A 17,757-nucleotide genomic window follows, 5' to 3' on the forward strand; every position below is an offset into this window, starting at 1 on the left:
CAAATTATTAATAGCCTATCTGTAAGTGGTTTATGGGTGTATGTTTTGTTGCCTTGCAAATTATGTTTTCGTTTAAACACAGATTATAAATAAGCCTATATCAATGTGTTTGGGTGCATGTTTCATTGACTGGCAACCACATTTTCTGATGGATCACAGGTTACTGATATATTTATATAGGTTAATAAATAATTTTCAATTTTAGGAAAACTCAGGTGTTGGGTGCCCGAATGGTTTAAATGAAATAAAATGAAATGGGGTTTAACATCCTACTGTTCTGCTCCAAACTGGGCTAATGAAGATGGGCATACGCCATACAGTGTGCCATGAGGGAAATTTTGCTCGGACAGTGGCACTACGGCCTACTCTTGTATCGAATTCCAACTGTCAAGGGATCTTTTACGTGCATGCCACATTTTTTTGTCCCATTCGAATGACTAGAGAGCTGTCCTTTTCAGGCCCTTCGTCTTGCATCACTGACAAGGCGGAACCACGTCGGAAAATCTGGATGAACTTTCTCGGCCAATGCAGGGATCGAACACCTGACCTCCAGGCTAGCGAGTCAGCGTCTTACCCACTTAGCCACGTGATCCCCTCGAATGGTTTAACACATGGGCATTAGATCATAAGGTCTGTCACTAATTCAACTGATGTGATTTCAATTCGCAGCTTGATTGTGACATGGAGTAGGGTCAGCTGTCCATCCTAGTGGGTTTTCTTGGGGTCCTGTGGTTTTCTCCCACGGCTACAGACTTTCCTTGCAATAAAATTGAATCATTTTAGTCCCAAAATGATGAAATTTGTGTTGAGTGAAATTTAAATCCCATCTCTCTCTCTCTCTCTCTCTCTCTCTCTTCAGCCAGTATATTTTGTTATTTTTTATAGGAAAAACGACCCTAACTGGAATCTTACAGAAGAAACTTGGAGCAGTACTTTACTGTACACCTCCACCCATTATAGGACATCTTAGAAAACATTTTACCAGTTTACCAGAGATAATAGCCAGAGCATATTATCAAGTAGGAAATTGTATAGTAGCCAGACAAATTCTAGAAGAATGCCAGTCTAAAGCAGTTATAATGGATAGGTAATAGAGTCTATTACCTAGGCTACTTCTTAGCAGATTTTCGTATGTGTTTATTGATCAGTTTTTAAATTCTACATAATAACCGCACTGCTTCGATAACAACCCCTAGGAACTGTAACAAGCAGCTTTCTATATAATTTGCAGGGTTGGGTGGCCGAATAGTTAATGCGTGCATATTGCATCATAATGTCTTGTCATTGATTCAAGTGGCATGGTGGCAAGAAGTAGGGTCGCCTTTCCAACCTCATGGGATTTTTCCAGGTCCCCCGGTTTCCTCCCACTGCTAAAGATCCCTATGCACAAGCAAATTATTGAAATAAGATTGAACCATATGTTAATCCCGAAATGACCTAGTTTGTGTCAAGTTGATGTTAAACCCCATTTCTCTCTCTCTGTCCTATATAGTTAACCTTATTTTGTGGGAGCTATGGTGGCTCAGCAAGTTAGCTGCTAACAGGAGGTCCACAGTTTAATCCTGGTGTTGGTCAACATTCAAAAATGTTCCCCAGGATTTTCCTGTGTGGTTTCCCCTTTTCAGGGAAGCTGATGGTTGGGCTTGCAAGGAATAGTGTCCAGTCATTCAGATTGGATGGAACTCCAAATAACGCCACTGTCCAGGCAAAATTATACACTGCATGGTGTATACCTGTCTTCATTATCCCGGTTGGTGCAGAGCAGTAGAATGTTAAACCCCATTTCATTTCATTTCACCTCAATTTGACTGTAAGATGGATTTTACCTTAGTAAACGCCTGTGTGGTAAAATTAAATATTTTATCTTGTAGGTACTGGCACAGTACAGCAGCTTATGGAATAGCTAATGAAACCAGCCTAACAGACATGCCACCTGCAGGTCATTGTACATATAACTGGCCACCATCACTTCTAAAACCTAACATTGTCTTATTTCTATCTGTTACCGAGGAAACCAGACAAAAACGAATGACCAATCGTCATGGAGAAATGACATTCGAGGAAAAAGTATTAGATAGTGACATTGTTTTCAGAAAAAGGTAAAATATGAGAAATGTTATCTTTATTTTACACCAATTAAACGAGAAATGGGGCTTAATCTCCACTTGACACAAACTAGGCCATTTTGGTAGAATTTTATTTCTCATTGAGTCAAGTAGCAAGGTTTCGATCCTAAGCTTATATATGACAAGAAGTAGAGTTGTCTGTCTTACCTTGTGAGTTTTCTCCCTGTTTCCTTCCACTGCTAAAGACCCCTACGTGCAAGCAAATGATTCAAATAAAATTTTACCTTATATTAGTCCCGAAAAGACCTAGCTGTGTATTTGTTGTCACAAGTGCATTTATGTTCTAGTACAATTCACAGTTGTCATGCTGTACTTAAACATACATTATGCAAGTGCTAAATCTGCCTATTGCAAGTCTTTTTTTAGGCTTCAGATGTTATAGAAATTATTAATTAGACCTTTATTTACACGATAAGCCACAAAATCAACTTTGTAGACCCACGGATGGCTTGGATACAATTTGGATTTAAACAGTCGTCCATTTAAAATTAAATCAATAAATGGCGGACCAAGTGAGGCTACCATTGCCATTGAGCATGTTACTTGATAATCGAGAATATGTGGGTGGAGGTATCGTCTGTCAATCAAACGATTGCTAATTCTCATAGACGGTGAAGACCCCATTGATGCCTATTTCTAGTCCAAACTTCCAACAGTGACAATTCTGTTCGCAACAAAGTAATTTGACTGAAATTTTCAACATTTTCTTTTTTTATCATCTATTTTTCAGTTATTATAGCAAGAATGGCAAACTCTTTATAAAACTCTTAACTAATGTATCTTGAATATGCAATCATTTATTTATCTTTGATCTAACAAAGTTATCAATATATATTAATTTTTTACCCCCCGCCTTTCGTAAGCAGGGGGGTAAATAATTTCATTGGTCGTCTGGAGGGTGATGAAACTTACAAGACTTTCACTACAAGTACTTAAAAACCTTGACTGAGTTCAATGGTGAACATTTTCTGCTTAGACTAAGATTGGATAATCAGTTTGATTGCTCGATACTTTTCAAAAAGATTCATGTGTAAATAATTAGTATGTGTCATCTAATTATTTGGGGATTTTGGCGGGGGACATCAGCCTCTTTTAGCTTGTTCATCTTGCTTAATTTCAGACTTTATGAAGCTTATAAAAGATTTGTGGATCCTGCGTGTCTAGAAATAGATGCTAATGGTAGTGTTGATAGTGTGGTAGAGAAAACATTGATAGCTCTTAAAGAGCATGGTATATAAAGTTGCAATAATAATTGAAATTCAAACTCTTTATTATTCTCTGTACTAGGGGGTTTGATGGCCGAATGGTTAGCATGCGCGCCCTGTATCGTAAGGCCTGTCCTTGAGTCACCTGGCGTGGTTTCAAATCCCCGGTTGTAGGTGACAAGGAGTAGGGTCGCCTGTCCATCCTCGTGCATTTTCTCCGGGTCCTTCGGTTTCCTCCCACTGCTAAAGACTCCTATGCACAAGCGAATTATTGAAATAAAAAATTAAATCATATGTTAGTCCAGAAATGACCTAGTTTGTGTCGAGTGGAGTTAAACCCCATTTCTCTCTCTCTCTATTCTCTGTAGTAAGGATGGACTGGGATTTTCTCCGGGTCCTCCAGTTTCCTCCCACTGTTTTAAAGTCCTCTACGCACAAGCGAATTGTACCATACCAGATGTTTTTGAGTCGACATTAAAGGGACTATCCCGAATTGAACAGAGTCTCAAAAATAAAAGTCTGAGTACATATGATATTTAAGCGCCAAAATATAGAGGAATGGTGTATTAACCTTGTCCCAAAGTTTCAGCTCAAAATATTAAGTCGTTTGGGCGTGAACGTCAAAACTGCTTATCCGGACACGTAACCCTTTTAAGATTTTGGGTCAATTTTTTTGTTGGATGACTTGATAATTGATTCCCGTTCCTTTAGAGGTCTATACAATGAATGACCCATGTGCTGTACTTGATAAGGAAATTTCACCTACACATAATTTTTATAAAATTAAAGCCTGGTTTTATCCAGACACCGCATAATATAGCTTGGGACACTCGTCTCCATTTCCAGATGAAGACTGCCAGGTTTAAGTTGTTTTAAAACGTATCACATATATTGAGTTAGTTGCTCAGCCCTAAGGTAGAGGATTTTAAGGGATTTTAACACAAAATTAAGCAGTTTTATCCTCCAAAATATTATCAGGATTGGCCCTTTAAACCTCATTTCTCCCTCACAAACATTAGATCATGTTTTTTCCATCCAGTCAGAAGCTACTTCACAATGTCCAGAGAGATCTAGTGGGATGAACCACACAGGTTTTTTTATTTGACCTACCATCTTGTCAGTATTAAATAACAACAAACTCTAGTAAATAAATTAATATTATTTTATTGATACACAGGTATCAAAGTATTGGGTTCAACATTTAAGTCTGAATGTAATATATAGGACTAACATAGCAACTAAGAGATCAAAACAAGAGACCACCTCTGACTAGCTAATATAGACATATGTCATAGATATGACACAAATGTTTTTATTTTTTTCCTCAAAAAGTATCAGAAATAGACAATATTTGCGGTTTTTGATTGCTATAGAGAATAACTTGACAGTAATTTCCATTCGCTTTTGTCTTGAGAATAAATATATGGTTTATGCCAACTTTAAAGCTAAACATCTTGGCCATTTTTTAAGATAACATTCCCATATCAATCTAAAGGTCTACGAAAACAGAACATAACTTTATACATAGTTGTGTTTTGATTTTTGACCATGTGTCTTATTTAGCCAGAGTATAATAACTATAAATCAATAATATATATTTGACGACAATTTTTTTTCTCAAGAGATTTAATTTAATAAAAGATCTCTAGCTGTGGTCAATAAATGAGACAGAAATATGTAGTCTTGATCTCTCCAGCTCAAATTGTCTAGAGCAACAGAGCCTACCAAATATGTAATGTGTATACCAGTTTACATAATAATTTGCTTAAGGGAAACAGGTACTCCATGCAGGTTCCTTATACTTAATTCATTACCCATTATTGAAATAGTCATGGGTTCCCAGTCCATGGTATATTCAGGGCTCGACTGGGAATCATCTGTCAATTTACATTCTATAAAACTCAATAGAACAGATCTTGTCTTGCCACCCAAATAACATATCAGATCAACTGGTCAACATATTAATTTTATCTAAATCAATGAAACTAAGTGCCTTATGTTATTGATATGACTAAGTGAATATAAAATATTAAATAATTTTTCCAGACACACAAACATGACAATGTACGAAATGTAAAGCTCTTAGCAAAACAAAATACATTTACAAAAATACAAAAAAAAATTTGCATAAAAATTAATATATTTAAGGCATTAAAAATGTACAATATAATATGCCAATATTTTACACTTTAAAAAAAGCTCTATGCATTAATATAATTCATAAACATTCTAAATAATAAGTCTATTTACAAGATATTGCACTGACAAAATAAGGGCAAAGGTCAAATATGATGATATATGTATGCCTACCTCTCTTCAATATAATCACAACATTTCATCTTTGAAGAGAAAAATATATGCAATATTCTTTAATCAGTTGTATGAGACAATTATAGACATTAATATTCTGGTAAAGGTATTTGATTTCAAAGATTGGTATGACATTAAAACTAGATGTAAATTTATAAATCTGTAAATATTAAAATATTCTTGTATGTGGTTTAAACTCGAAATAATTTGATAATTAACACTATAGCCTCTGGGCAACCATTAAAAATAATTTATTGAATAAAAAACCAAATGTCCATGAAAGATCCAAAACCGAACCATTGCAAATTGCCAATCCTTAAGGACTATCAGTGTTTGTTACCCCTTCCGAGTGAAACTCAGCATTAGAGAAGAAACTACAGGGGTTAATTAATCTTTATGATCGTTTTGTTGCTAGTTGAAGCAATGTCAGCTAAGAATTTGAAAGGTGTACTTGAACATTCATCCTGATAGTGGAACAATTTCAGCTAAGAATGTGAAAGGCTACTTGGAGGACTTGTATCGTAAAATTTAATTTGTTATAGTTGACCCAGGCTTACTACTGACCCTGATGAATTCAAATGAATGATGACTGAAAGTTAAATTAAACTATGAAATTATGACTAGATTGTACTTTGACAATACTGCTCACTTCTACATACATAATATAATAAACATATATACTCTATTTATTTCATATATTAATAACTTGTTCTTTTGGCTTTATTGTATGACAGGTCATATAACTTCTTCAAAACACAATCGAAAACATTAATAAACTGACATACATAGGTAAAGCTATTATCTACAGTCATTATTATTATTTGAGCAAAATATATTTTGTTGACTTAATTAACAGCATCTATATTATTTCCCATCAATCAATTGAACATCTATGGCAAGTTTACAAAATAATATATTTCCATTACAACATATTATGTATATTCTATTTTATTTTCTTGACATATTTCAGATTTTATTAACTATATTCTTGTTGGCTCTAAAATCTAAATTAAACCTTTTTATTCAAATAAACATCTTTAAAAAAAGAAAGTGTGAAAAATGTATATACTTTTGACTTCCAAATTCTGTAAGATGTAATGATTTGCATATTGCAATCAGATTCATAAAGAGGGTGTGGGGAGTGCTCAATTTTCAGTCTAGAAGGTTCCTTAGTTTTAGAATGACCATTGATTGAAACATAATCGTAACTGTTCTGAAATCAAATAGTCGTGTAAACAAAATACTTATTGTGATTGGTTGATATTGTTGCCCGAAATTCTCATATTTAATCCATTGACACATTTCGAGGATTCTGGATTCCATTCTAAAACTTCAAGTATCCCGATATACTAATGGATGGTTAAATTTATTCATTAATTATAGAACACATACACTTTATAACAGAGAGGTGAGCAAATCTAAATAACACAACTTGAGCATCAGGTACTACTTTATATCCAAGCTATAAACAAATCACTCTAATCAACAAATCCTTCCACATAACAAATAGATCTGCGCTATTATTCATATGAAGTTTCATGATTTTAGGAATTAATGATTTACAATTCGTTAAATAAATAATTGGTCTCTATCTAGATTTGGTCATTCTTGTCTATATTAACATGTCTCTAATGACTACCTTCGCCTACAGGAAATCACCATGAAAACATACAGATGAATATAATACTAAGCTTCAACATAAAAATATTGGGTACTTGAGAGTACAAACTAAGTCTATATAAGACTTCTTAAAGTCACTGATTATCATTTATATTTTTGTTTGACCAGGAACTGGTCGCTAACCGCTAGGCCCTATTCATCTTGTTCTTGGGGTGACGTTCTTCGAAAAAGCCTAAGGCTCCATCAATTCAAGTCTGATCGATATGAAAATTGGCATGCTTCTTCTTTGAACAATTCTGGTGAATTAGATTTTTGAATTGAATCCAACAACATGGTCAGTTCTTGGTCCATAGTATGATCGTACTTGTTTTGATAATATCTACTTGCACTTTTTCACAGCTTAATCCATGTTAATAACTGTACTCCAATTGAGTATTTAACATTTAATCAAAAAAACAAAATCAAAATATCAATTGCAGACAATCTCGTAGCTTGGATTCAATTGTATTAAAAAGAATTCCATCGAGAAATTTTAGTAAAAATTATAGATGGCACTGGCCATATCCCCTTTACATCATCTGTAGTGGATGCCAAATTTTTGTAAATAAATTACCGAATACAACTTTCACAATTTTATATTTTGAATGGGAATAAAAATCCCTCAATAGATGATCAGTGACTTTAATTATATAAGAGAAGTACTCATAGCTACTAATTACTTGAATTATATAGCTATATGTACCAATTAATTCAATTATATGAGAAGTACTCATAGCTACCAATTAATTTAATTATATGAGAAGTACTCAGTACCAATTAATTTAATTGTATGAGAAGTACTCATAGTTACCAATTAATTTAATTATATGAGAAGTACTCAGTACCAATTAATTTAATTATATAGGAAGTACCCATAGCTACCAATTAATTCAATTATATGAGAAGTACTCAGTACCAATTAATTTAATTATATGAGAAGTACTCATAGCTACCAATTAATTTTGTACTTAAGTACTAATGGTCAATAAAATGGTATTTTGGTCAACAGTTTTACACTAATACTGTAACAAAATCAGCCTTACAAGGTCTAAATTGTACCCCTTATCTACATAAAATCTAATGTCACTCACTACTGTAGATCAATAATTTACAAAGCACTAACATTTCACATCAATATTAGGATGGGTTTTTCCCCCACAAACGTTCAATTTTATATTAATTTTCTCCACTTAAACAACAGCACAGCACCATTTTGAAATGTTTTTAATTAGTTCCATGTACAAACAACAACCCTTTAAATAAGACACGTGTTAAACAAAAACATCTCAGCATCTTCGTCAGGTCACAAGGTCAAAATTCAATAAAAACGAATCCTTCACAATCAAGGTAAAATTTATAAAGAATACATTAAAAAGCTCAATGTATCAAAGTGTTGATTTCACAATCGATGTATTAATACACAGGTTTTTCACCATCAATGTATTAATACATTTTTTTCACAATATATTAACACACAGGTTTATTTTCACAATTAATACAAGTTTTTTTTTTCATATTTAATGTATTAACACACAAAAACAATCCCAAAGCAACAATCAGTTTTCTCCTTCAAAAATAGCCCGCGCTCGTTCTAGAGCACTGTATCGCTTGCTAGCACTGTCTTTCTGATTAATATAATTCCGGTCTTTACACGATTCTGGTGATTCAGGACTATGTTTCGATACACCTAAACTGATAGGTCTTTTGGATTTTGACTTACGACTAGGTTTACGAGGGGTATCTTTTGAGGGAAGATCTTGTGGAATTTCTTCCAAACTTCTATCAATGCAGGGCATGCTTCCATTTTCCCCATTGACTTCTGCTAAAGGTTTGGGTGGTGGTAGAGTGCCACTTGATGTATGAACAGCAGACGTTAAAGCCTGTATGGGACTACGTTCATACGATCCGGCATCTATTCTCGGCAAGCCGTCCAGCAATTTCTGTAACTCTCCACCTTCTTTGAAAACACCACGTTGCTGAAGTTTACCAGCTGGGAGCAGTTTGATTTGGTTTGGACCAGTTCTAATGACAGCACTGTAGGATGGCGGAGAGGCTGACTGCGATCTTGAGGCGTCATCTGTACTAAATCGCTCTGGATCATGTTCACTGCCATATCCAGAGCTTTTTTCACCTCCGTTTTTTGATGAACTTGTTCCATTTAATGAAGAATTATCTTGGGTACTAAGAGGAGTATCATTATCTCTATTATTAACTGTTGTGTGTCCGATGTTAAATATGTTTCGTAAGTTTAGAGGATTCATTGGCGGAGGGATATCAATCGTAGGAGGTTGAAGTTCGCCATCATCATCGCTTAAATTTATCTCGGTGGGTTTTAATATATACTGGCTGAGGTTACCAAAAAATGGCCGACCTGCGTCTTTTGTACTTGTGCTGGTCACGGATGTGGGCGAGTAGTCAGAGCATGTATTGTACATGCTTGGATATGCACGATCGTTCTCTGTTTCGCTACTTCGGACATCCTCTGAAGTACATGTGCTGGGTGATATCTGTAATGGCGGCTCATCAGGCGATGGAGACAAATCAATTGTTTGTCTGTCGATTTGCCGGAGTAAATCATTGAGATTTCGCAGACGTACAACTCTAGATCTTGGAGGTGATGTGGGTGGCGGTGGAATACGACTAAATAAAAATGATGGATTCTGATGTTCTGATCTGATTGATCTATCAAGACGCTTAAATCGTCGAGGTGGTGGGGGCGAGGGCTGGAGTGATGGCATGCCAAAGTTGTATGGATGGGGAGGCGGTACCATGAAATCAAAACTGGAAGATTCAGGCAAATTATCCAAATATTCCATTCCTTGTTCTGGTTCGTATTCGTCCTCTCCGAGAATTTCACGAATTTCTTCCGCTTCTAAATCCTCGTCTTCATCATAGATATATGGTCCGACTGAATCGTTTTCAGACTTGCCTTCAGATCCTCCATTTGAATCGCTGCTTCTACGATAATCATCAGATAATCGTATAAAAGAATTTTTAAGGATCCCTTTCTCTGGCAAGATACTATTGGGATCAGTGATTATAATTGGTGGAGGGGGCAGATCACCGATTTCACTTTCTTCTCCACTTGATAAACGCTTCTTTTTCTTTTTACCAAATAACTTATCACCCCTAAATTATCAAAGAAGAATTAACATTAGCAAATTTTATACAAACATTTTTTAAACTTTCTGATTATTTAAGAGAATTTAGCCTTTAATTTAAGGTATTAAAGTAAATAGAAATTTTTAACTGCAGTTACTAAATGTGTGTATCACTGTAAATGCTTGAGACTATTGAACAACTTAAAATACAGACACTATCCCACACGTGCATCACAATGAAATCATCATGTGAGTCAAATATTTCATCTAGTATAAATAACGTTATGATTGGTATGTTGCCTTACACTATTTAAAGGATGACGTCACATTTATGAAAACTATATATAACTGTGAAGCACAGGGCCAACTGTGATATAATGATCAAAGTTAATAGCTATAAAAATAATATATAATATACCTGTGAGGTAGAGGACCAAATGTGATATAATGACTCGCTAGTGAATTATTACTCTCATCCTTTTCACCTTTCTTACCCATCAAACTTTTACCAACAGCTTTAGATAGTTTTATTGTTGGAGTTTTTCTCCTGTAAAATTAATTTCAATTTTCAATATCAAAGATGAGTGTATCTAGTTCATGACAAAATGGTGAACATTAACCGATCTTCATAACCACCATACTCGCTGTGTTTCAATAAATCTACACTCAACTCTACTGTATCTATGTATGACTGGATTCAGTAGTGTTGAGTGTAGATTTATTGAAACACTGTGAGTATGGTATCAAAATGTGACAGAATGGGGGGTTACAGTGGCTGAGTGGGTAAGACGCGGACTCGCTAGCCTGGAGGTCGAGTGTTCGATCCCTGCATTGGCCGAGAAAGTTTATCCAGATTTTCCAGCAGCACGGAGGGCCTGACAAGGACAGCTGTCTAGTCGTTCAGATGGGATGAAAAACCAAGGTCCTGTGTACACATTGCCGTGCACGTAAAAGAAGATACCTTGACAGTTGGAATTCGATATAAGAGTAGGTCGTAGTGCAGCTGTACGGGCAAAATTTTCCTCATAGCACCCATTAGCCCAGTTCAGAGCAGAACAGTACCACGTTTAACCCCATTTCATTTGTGTGACAGGATGCTACCAGTCTAAAGAAATCCAAGACTTGCAAAAGAGGATGTAGAACCAATTAATGTGTACTTGATATCAGCAATGTCGCATTGATTAACAACTGTTTTGCATATGAATATTCATTGTTGAATCAATCTAAGTTGTATTTTGCTCTACAAAGTTCACAGTTTCCATGCAACATTGCTAGATATCATAAAAATTTTCCTCAGTTATCAATAGTAATGAATATTCAGAGAAGTTTGGGATCATGAATATTAAATTCAACAGTATGTAGCTTAACACAATATACAAATTAGTCAAAATATTAAAGATTAAATTACTTTTAACTATTAATATATCTAGAATGTCGTAGTTTAAAGATGAAAACTTACCTATAACAGAATAAAGTACAGCTCATTATAATAATGAGACCTCCTATAACAGAGGCTAATATAATTATCAACCACATTGTACTTAAACCTTGCATTTCAGCTGAAATTAAAAAACATTGTTGAATTAAAACCAAAACGTCCCAGAATAAAAGTTGAATATCGAGTTTAATATAGGATAATGAATTATCCATCAGTAGTTCAATCACAAAAAAAGATAGCGGCAGAAATCAATAGAGGTAATGTGACCTTTAGATGTTCTAACTCTAATACTTGTTATTGTGTATGGTCCAGAAACATTTATTTGCATTTTAGTCTGCAATATGGTGCCTTTGTAGATATGTTAAGGTTACTGGTTTTATTTGGTAGGAGAAGAGTAGAGAATTGGTATATTATGTTAAAGAGATTCAAATCTGCACATTTACTAAGTCTAGAAATGGGGGAGGTGGGTGGTGTAATGAGTGCGCTTTAGATCGGTCCACTATTAAAGACAGCTAAGCGAATACCAATCATTAAAATAAAATTGTACCATATGTTAGTGCCAAAATGGCCTAGTTTGCATCAAGTAGACATTACACCCCATACCTCTCTTTGACTAAAAATATGATGACATCTTTCATTGATTAATTACTTATGTTTATTAATATAATAAGTAAACCTTACCTAAAACAGGTTTTTCAGTTGGATCTTTTTTCTCGTTATTATTATCGTCAATTTCAGTTTGTACAGGTGGTATAACAAATACAGTTTTTGTTGTAGATGTTACTATAGAAACGGGTGTCGTTGTCAAGTGAACTTTGGTAGTTATGTTAACTTTGATAGTACAATCTGGACCAGACCAACCATCATGGCAGAAACATGTATTATCTTTGGTACATAGCTGTAATGATAGAAAGATATAATTTTTAAATGAAAATAAAAATACACGTTCAAATACTTTTAATGATATGACTGTAGCAGGGATGTAAATATATGTTGTGCTGTTTGATTGTTCTTAGGTTGTTCTGTGTCCTGTGTTTAGACATTCTTCCTTCCTACTGACTTACAGAATTACCTGATAGAGGTGTATGGATTCAATGCCTTAGGTTGTGGATTTGATTCCAGACAAGTATATCCTTAATGGTGCAGCAAAATAGGTGGATAAACCCAATTTCATTTAATTTCATTGTAGTTGAATCTTACTTATGGATATTTCAAATGTGACTCTGGAATCCTAATCTGAATCTGTAAATCTCTGAATAATTCTGTGTCTAGATTTTGAACTTTCAGTCAAAAAATAAAATAACAAATCTTAAATTTCTGACTGAGAAAAAATGGCATTTTCCAAAGTATTATTTTTTCATCTAAATATTCTTCTAGTCGGTATTCCTAGGATATCTGTTCTCAATATTTTCAAAGCATTCTCGAATAGAATAAACCATTACACATTTATTTATTAACATATCTTGTAAATTGTCTTACCCCATTGCCTGAACATATAACAGTTTGATTTGTATTAGGACAACTGAGTGGAGGAAATTTATCAGTTGAAACACATCGTACAGATACACAGATCTTATTATTACCACATTTAGTACCATCCTGTACCAGACCCATATTAGGCATGTCCATCATAGTCGGACCATGTACACTCCTACAATACAACATATTCAAACACTTAAAATGTTTAGCATCAAAATAAGACAATGAAGAAATGATTGAGATCTTGTAGGTCAGGGCCCTGTTTCTCAAAATCTTAACTAAAGATAAAATCCAAATTTTAGTAGATACTTCAATTTTGATTGGCAAAGCATTAAAATTAATCTAATATTATCCAATCAAATTACTAAAATTTCGATTTTATCTTAGTTAATATTTCGTGAAACAGGCCCCAGAGGTATGGTGATGCTCTGGGCCATGTCTCCAGTATAGCACCTAGTACTGAGACATGTGAGAAAGCAAGATATTTTAAATATTTAAAACTAGATGTAATATACTTTTTAATTCAATTAAGTAGGGCTGCTTGTACAAAAAAGCTAACAGGGATGATTTCTAATTTAAGAAATCCTTAATTTTAATTTCACACTTTGATTGGATGTACCCCTGTGAAATGGATGCCTAGGACCATTGCTGCCTCTTATAACCTTCTCTGCACGCCATTGCTGTAGGTTGATCTGATATATAATCTATGACTTAAACCCTAATATTGTCTTTTGTATTTCTGGGATAATATCTTCATTGTTTAATCAACACTACAAAATGGTACTTAAATAGACCTTTTAACATTTAATAAGAAAATAAAATCACTAAATAAGCTCTCAAAAGATTGCTGCAAAATTTTCAATTCATCATATCATTGTAAACATTGAACACAATTGAGCCTTTTAGAGATTTAACTTTCACAATATTGTAGTTTGTTGAGTGGTATAATTGTGACATAACTCAATTCAGAAGGTTCTGGAATGACAATTGAGCACCCCTTCAGGATGTTTCAAAGATGTACTTACTTGCATTCATACTCTTGATCATTGGAATAAACAGTTGTTTTAGAGAAACCTTTATCAGGTCCATTCAATGGTTCTTTATTACCAAATTCACAATGTAATAATCCACATAACATATCCCTATAAAAAAATATTTATTTTTCATAAAACGTGGTCGGGATTGTTTAATCCTGAACATTTCTCCTAGACACCTTACTTATAAGAAAAAATACATTTCATCAAATAATTCATTATTTAGTAAATACCATTAGAGTTAATAAATGTCAATAAACAAAAGATAAACACTGAATGGGGTATTGGTACATAATTCTGATTTGTTTCCTAATATTTAAAATTAAGCAACATAAATTACAACCTCAAAGTTCTAATATAAATCACCTCAAAGTTCTAATATAAATTATAACCTCAAAGATCTAATATAAAAACCTAAAAGTTCTAATATAAATTATAACCTCAAAGTTCCAACGTAAACTATAACCTCAAAGTTCCAACATAAATTATAAACTCAGATTACTAAAATAGATTACAAACACCTTGACTTGATTTTTTAATAAATGTTGTAGACTGGATCTACCTGGTGAGTATTGGGACTAATTGACGGAATGTAGGGTCGTCAACATTAATCCCACCTTTCTTTGTCAGTGTGTTTCTTATATTTCAATATAATATCTACTGATAAAGAATTGGTTTCAGACAAGTTATTTGCCCCTGAATTTTATAATCTCACTAACAGACTTTAGATATAATAATACTTAGCCTCACTTTAATGTCATTTTTGAAAGAAATCTTCCATGTTACATAACATAAACTTAAATTTATAATATAGATAACAAACTCAAATCTATAATATATTTTATAAACTTACTCTGCTGAACATTTAGCATATGTTCCTGTAGCTTCGTCTTTACCACAATGTCCATTAAAATTACCAGTAGGATTAAATCTTTCAAAACACTGATCATCACCTCCTCGAGATTCTAATGACAAAAAAAAAAGAATTTAATTAATAAAAAAACTGTCAGATTTCTTACTTGAGGAGTTCACATGACTGACAAATTTGGAGATTTTAAACATCTATTTGTATTTAAACATTTTTATATTGCTCCCTTTTAACCAGAAAAAAATTGTCAGTTTCACTAGATTTTATTTGTTGATTTGTTTTGTAAAATGACAACTTCTCATCATTCAAAATTTTGCATTTGGAGACAAAGCCCTTGTTGAGATTTAACTATTAGTTATTTAGTTTAATCAAAGTTTATATTTTACTAACTGTTTACCCGGCATTGTCCAGGTAGATTCATTATAGGAGTTTCATGAAACCGGAAGTAGTATAACTCTGAAACTGGGAGTGGTAGTGCAATGTCACTAGTATATCACTCCCCGAATTGAGCTGCCCTTACTGCCCAAATTTCAGCCCGAGGCAACCCAAGGTGTAACCACCAAGCCATCTAACAGACATTTGTATTTCCAGGTGTGTAAAATTATCAGCATTAGACTTCTCTTGCAGGACATGTTTAGTGCCAGTATAGGACTTTTTCTCATAAAGTAACTCATCAAATAACTGCACAGGTACTAGAACTAACCTGGTCCCCAAATATGTTGACATTGTTCTTGTGATGATGGACAGATACCACCTAAACAATAACCTGTATTATTCCTACATGGATGACCATCTTGTAAATAATTATTACTAGGACACTGAAATATACAGTTAAACATTTCAATTTTCAACTTTATTAAAGGCTGACAGTATATACCAATTTGTGTACATTTTAATGTGAAATAAACCGTGAAAAATTTTGATATTTTACTAAAGATGCAAATGATCACTAAATACTTTAATTTATTTGTCATGTTGAGAGAATACTCTTCGAAATGTCACCTAAATAAATTAGTAATTGTTCTTCCATAAGTATGTGTTCTAGTTTATTGCTCTATCCAGTTACTAAATGCCTCTAAAAGCTCAATGGTTTACGGGTACTCTTCACAAAACACCTGACACAACTTTGTCATGGTAACAACTGTTAATTTGGTACACAACCCTGCATACTATAAATTACACTGTATTAATGGACTATGAATCTGAATACCCTTTAGGATCGATGGTTCCATATTTTTATTTTAATCCATCTCTAACTAAAATGTTTTATATTATTTCTTATTGATAGTAAGATTTACCTCTCCACGTAATCCATCACAGACTTCTGGTACATCACAATCTGTTTGTTTATCTCTACACATGGTGTTACGTGGTAAAACCTGGGATAAACAAAACAAATTATATATTAAAAACCTTACATAATAATATATTTCAAATATTATAAAATTATATATTTCAAACATTATAAAATAATATATTTCAAACATAAAATTATATACTTCAAACTAATCCAAACAATATAGAATAAAATTAACAACAAAATAATAACATAGACGATAGGATTCAATGGTTATTAAATGTCCATTATAAGCAAAAACTGGAAGTGTCACTAAGAATAAACAATGAATAACATCTTTCTAGAACAGAAAATCACAATATCCTGATCAACCACTGAAAATTATCATCTTTCGATGCTCTCTAGACTTTAGTTTTTAAATCTTAGTTTTACATCGTAAACAGTTACTTATACTTACTGTACAGTTTTGACAACACTGTCCTGATCTGCACTGAGCCCAGAATCGTAATAAACATGTATCAGGATCACAACAAGGATCAGTCTTTAAACAATCCTATAAAAATACAAAATATCATAAATTATAAACATAAATAGAATGTTTTCATTTTTACCGTGTGCTTCTAGCATGATACAGGGTCTAATCGGTGCTCACATTCTCTTCTTCTGAACACTTAGACACCAAAATAAACCATTCATGACTGCACCTTGACAAAGCTCGCTGTTTTTGTCAATCTGGTTGATAAAGGCACAAAATATTAAACCTCAACAACTCTACTTCAGATTCCAACTGTCAAGGGTTCTTTCACATTCTTGCTAATGTATACACAGGTGAAGCGTGGTTTTCCATCCCATCCAAACAACTTAGACAATTTCAAAATTCTCAATAATTGAAAGTAACTTACCTCATCCGATCCACAATCACATTCTTCTCCTCTTTCTACTATTTTATTACCACATGACTGGGGAAAGTTAATCTAAACAAAAAAACATTATTGTCCTCATTAATTAATTATAATAGTCAATTTCTAATTACTTATTTCTTGTATTTTTATTTAACAAAATATACAAATTTGAATCTAAAATTAATACATTCTTCACATTTGAAGTTTAGGCAATGTCTTGAGTGAAATTTGCCCTGACGGTGGCTCTATGGTCTACTCTTTTCTCGAATTGCAACTGTCAAGGATTCTTTCATGTGCATACCATCCGAATGACTAGACACTATTCCTTGCCAGGCCCT

General features: G+C 33.6%; 2 protein-coding genes across 3 annotated transcripts in view; one reads left to right on the forward strand and one right to left on the reverse strand.

Annotated features, from left to right (window-relative positions):
• Positions 1 to 3,384, forward strand: part of LOC126807814 (UMP-CMP kinase 2, mitochondrial) — a 29,715-nt gene extending 26,331 nt beyond the window's left edge. For both annotated transcript variants that reach the window (XM_050532652.2, XM_050532651.2), the window contains exons 3-5: positions 886 to 1,087; positions 1,872 to 2,099; positions 3,247 to 3,384. In XM_050532652.2, the coding sequence (XP_050388609.1) occupies positions 886 to 1,087; positions 1,872 to 2,099; positions 3,247 to 3,364 (548 nt within the window). In that variant the 3' untranslated portion in view covers positions 3,365 to 3,384. The remainder of the gene's footprint in view (positions 1 to 885; positions 1,088 to 1,871; positions 2,100 to 3,246) is intronic.
• An 8,472-nt stretch (positions 3,385 to 11,856) lies between these two features.
• LOC126807813 (disintegrin and metalloproteinase domain-containing protein unc-71) overlaps positions 11,857 to 17,757 on the reverse strand; it is a 47,692-nt gene continuing 41,791 nt past the window's right edge. The window contains exons 17-25 of the mRNA XM_050532650.2: positions 17,420 to 17,491; positions 16,975 to 17,070; positions 16,519 to 16,599; positions 15,924 to 16,038; positions 15,206 to 15,317; positions 14,344 to 14,460; positions 13,319 to 13,490; positions 12,521 to 12,737; positions 11,857 to 11,960 (exon numbers count right to left, since the gene is read on the reverse strand). Coding sequence (XP_050388607.1) covers positions 11,857 to 11,960; positions 12,521 to 12,737; positions 13,319 to 13,490; positions 14,344 to 14,460; positions 15,206 to 15,317; positions 15,924 to 16,038; positions 16,519 to 16,599; positions 16,975 to 17,070; positions 17,420 to 17,491 — 1,086 coding nt within the window. The remainder of the gene's footprint in view (positions 11,961 to 12,520; positions 12,738 to 13,318; positions 13,491 to 14,343; positions 14,461 to 15,205; positions 15,318 to 15,923; positions 16,039 to 16,518; positions 16,600 to 16,974; positions 17,071 to 17,419; positions 17,492 to 17,757) is intronic.

This window comes from Patella vulgata, chromosome 9 (genome assembly GCF_932274485.2).
Source record: "Patella vulgata chromosome 9, xgPatVulg1.2, whole genome shotgun sequence".
Taxonomy (NCBI): Eukaryota; Metazoa; Mollusca; class Gastropoda; family Patellidae; genus Patella; species Patella vulgata.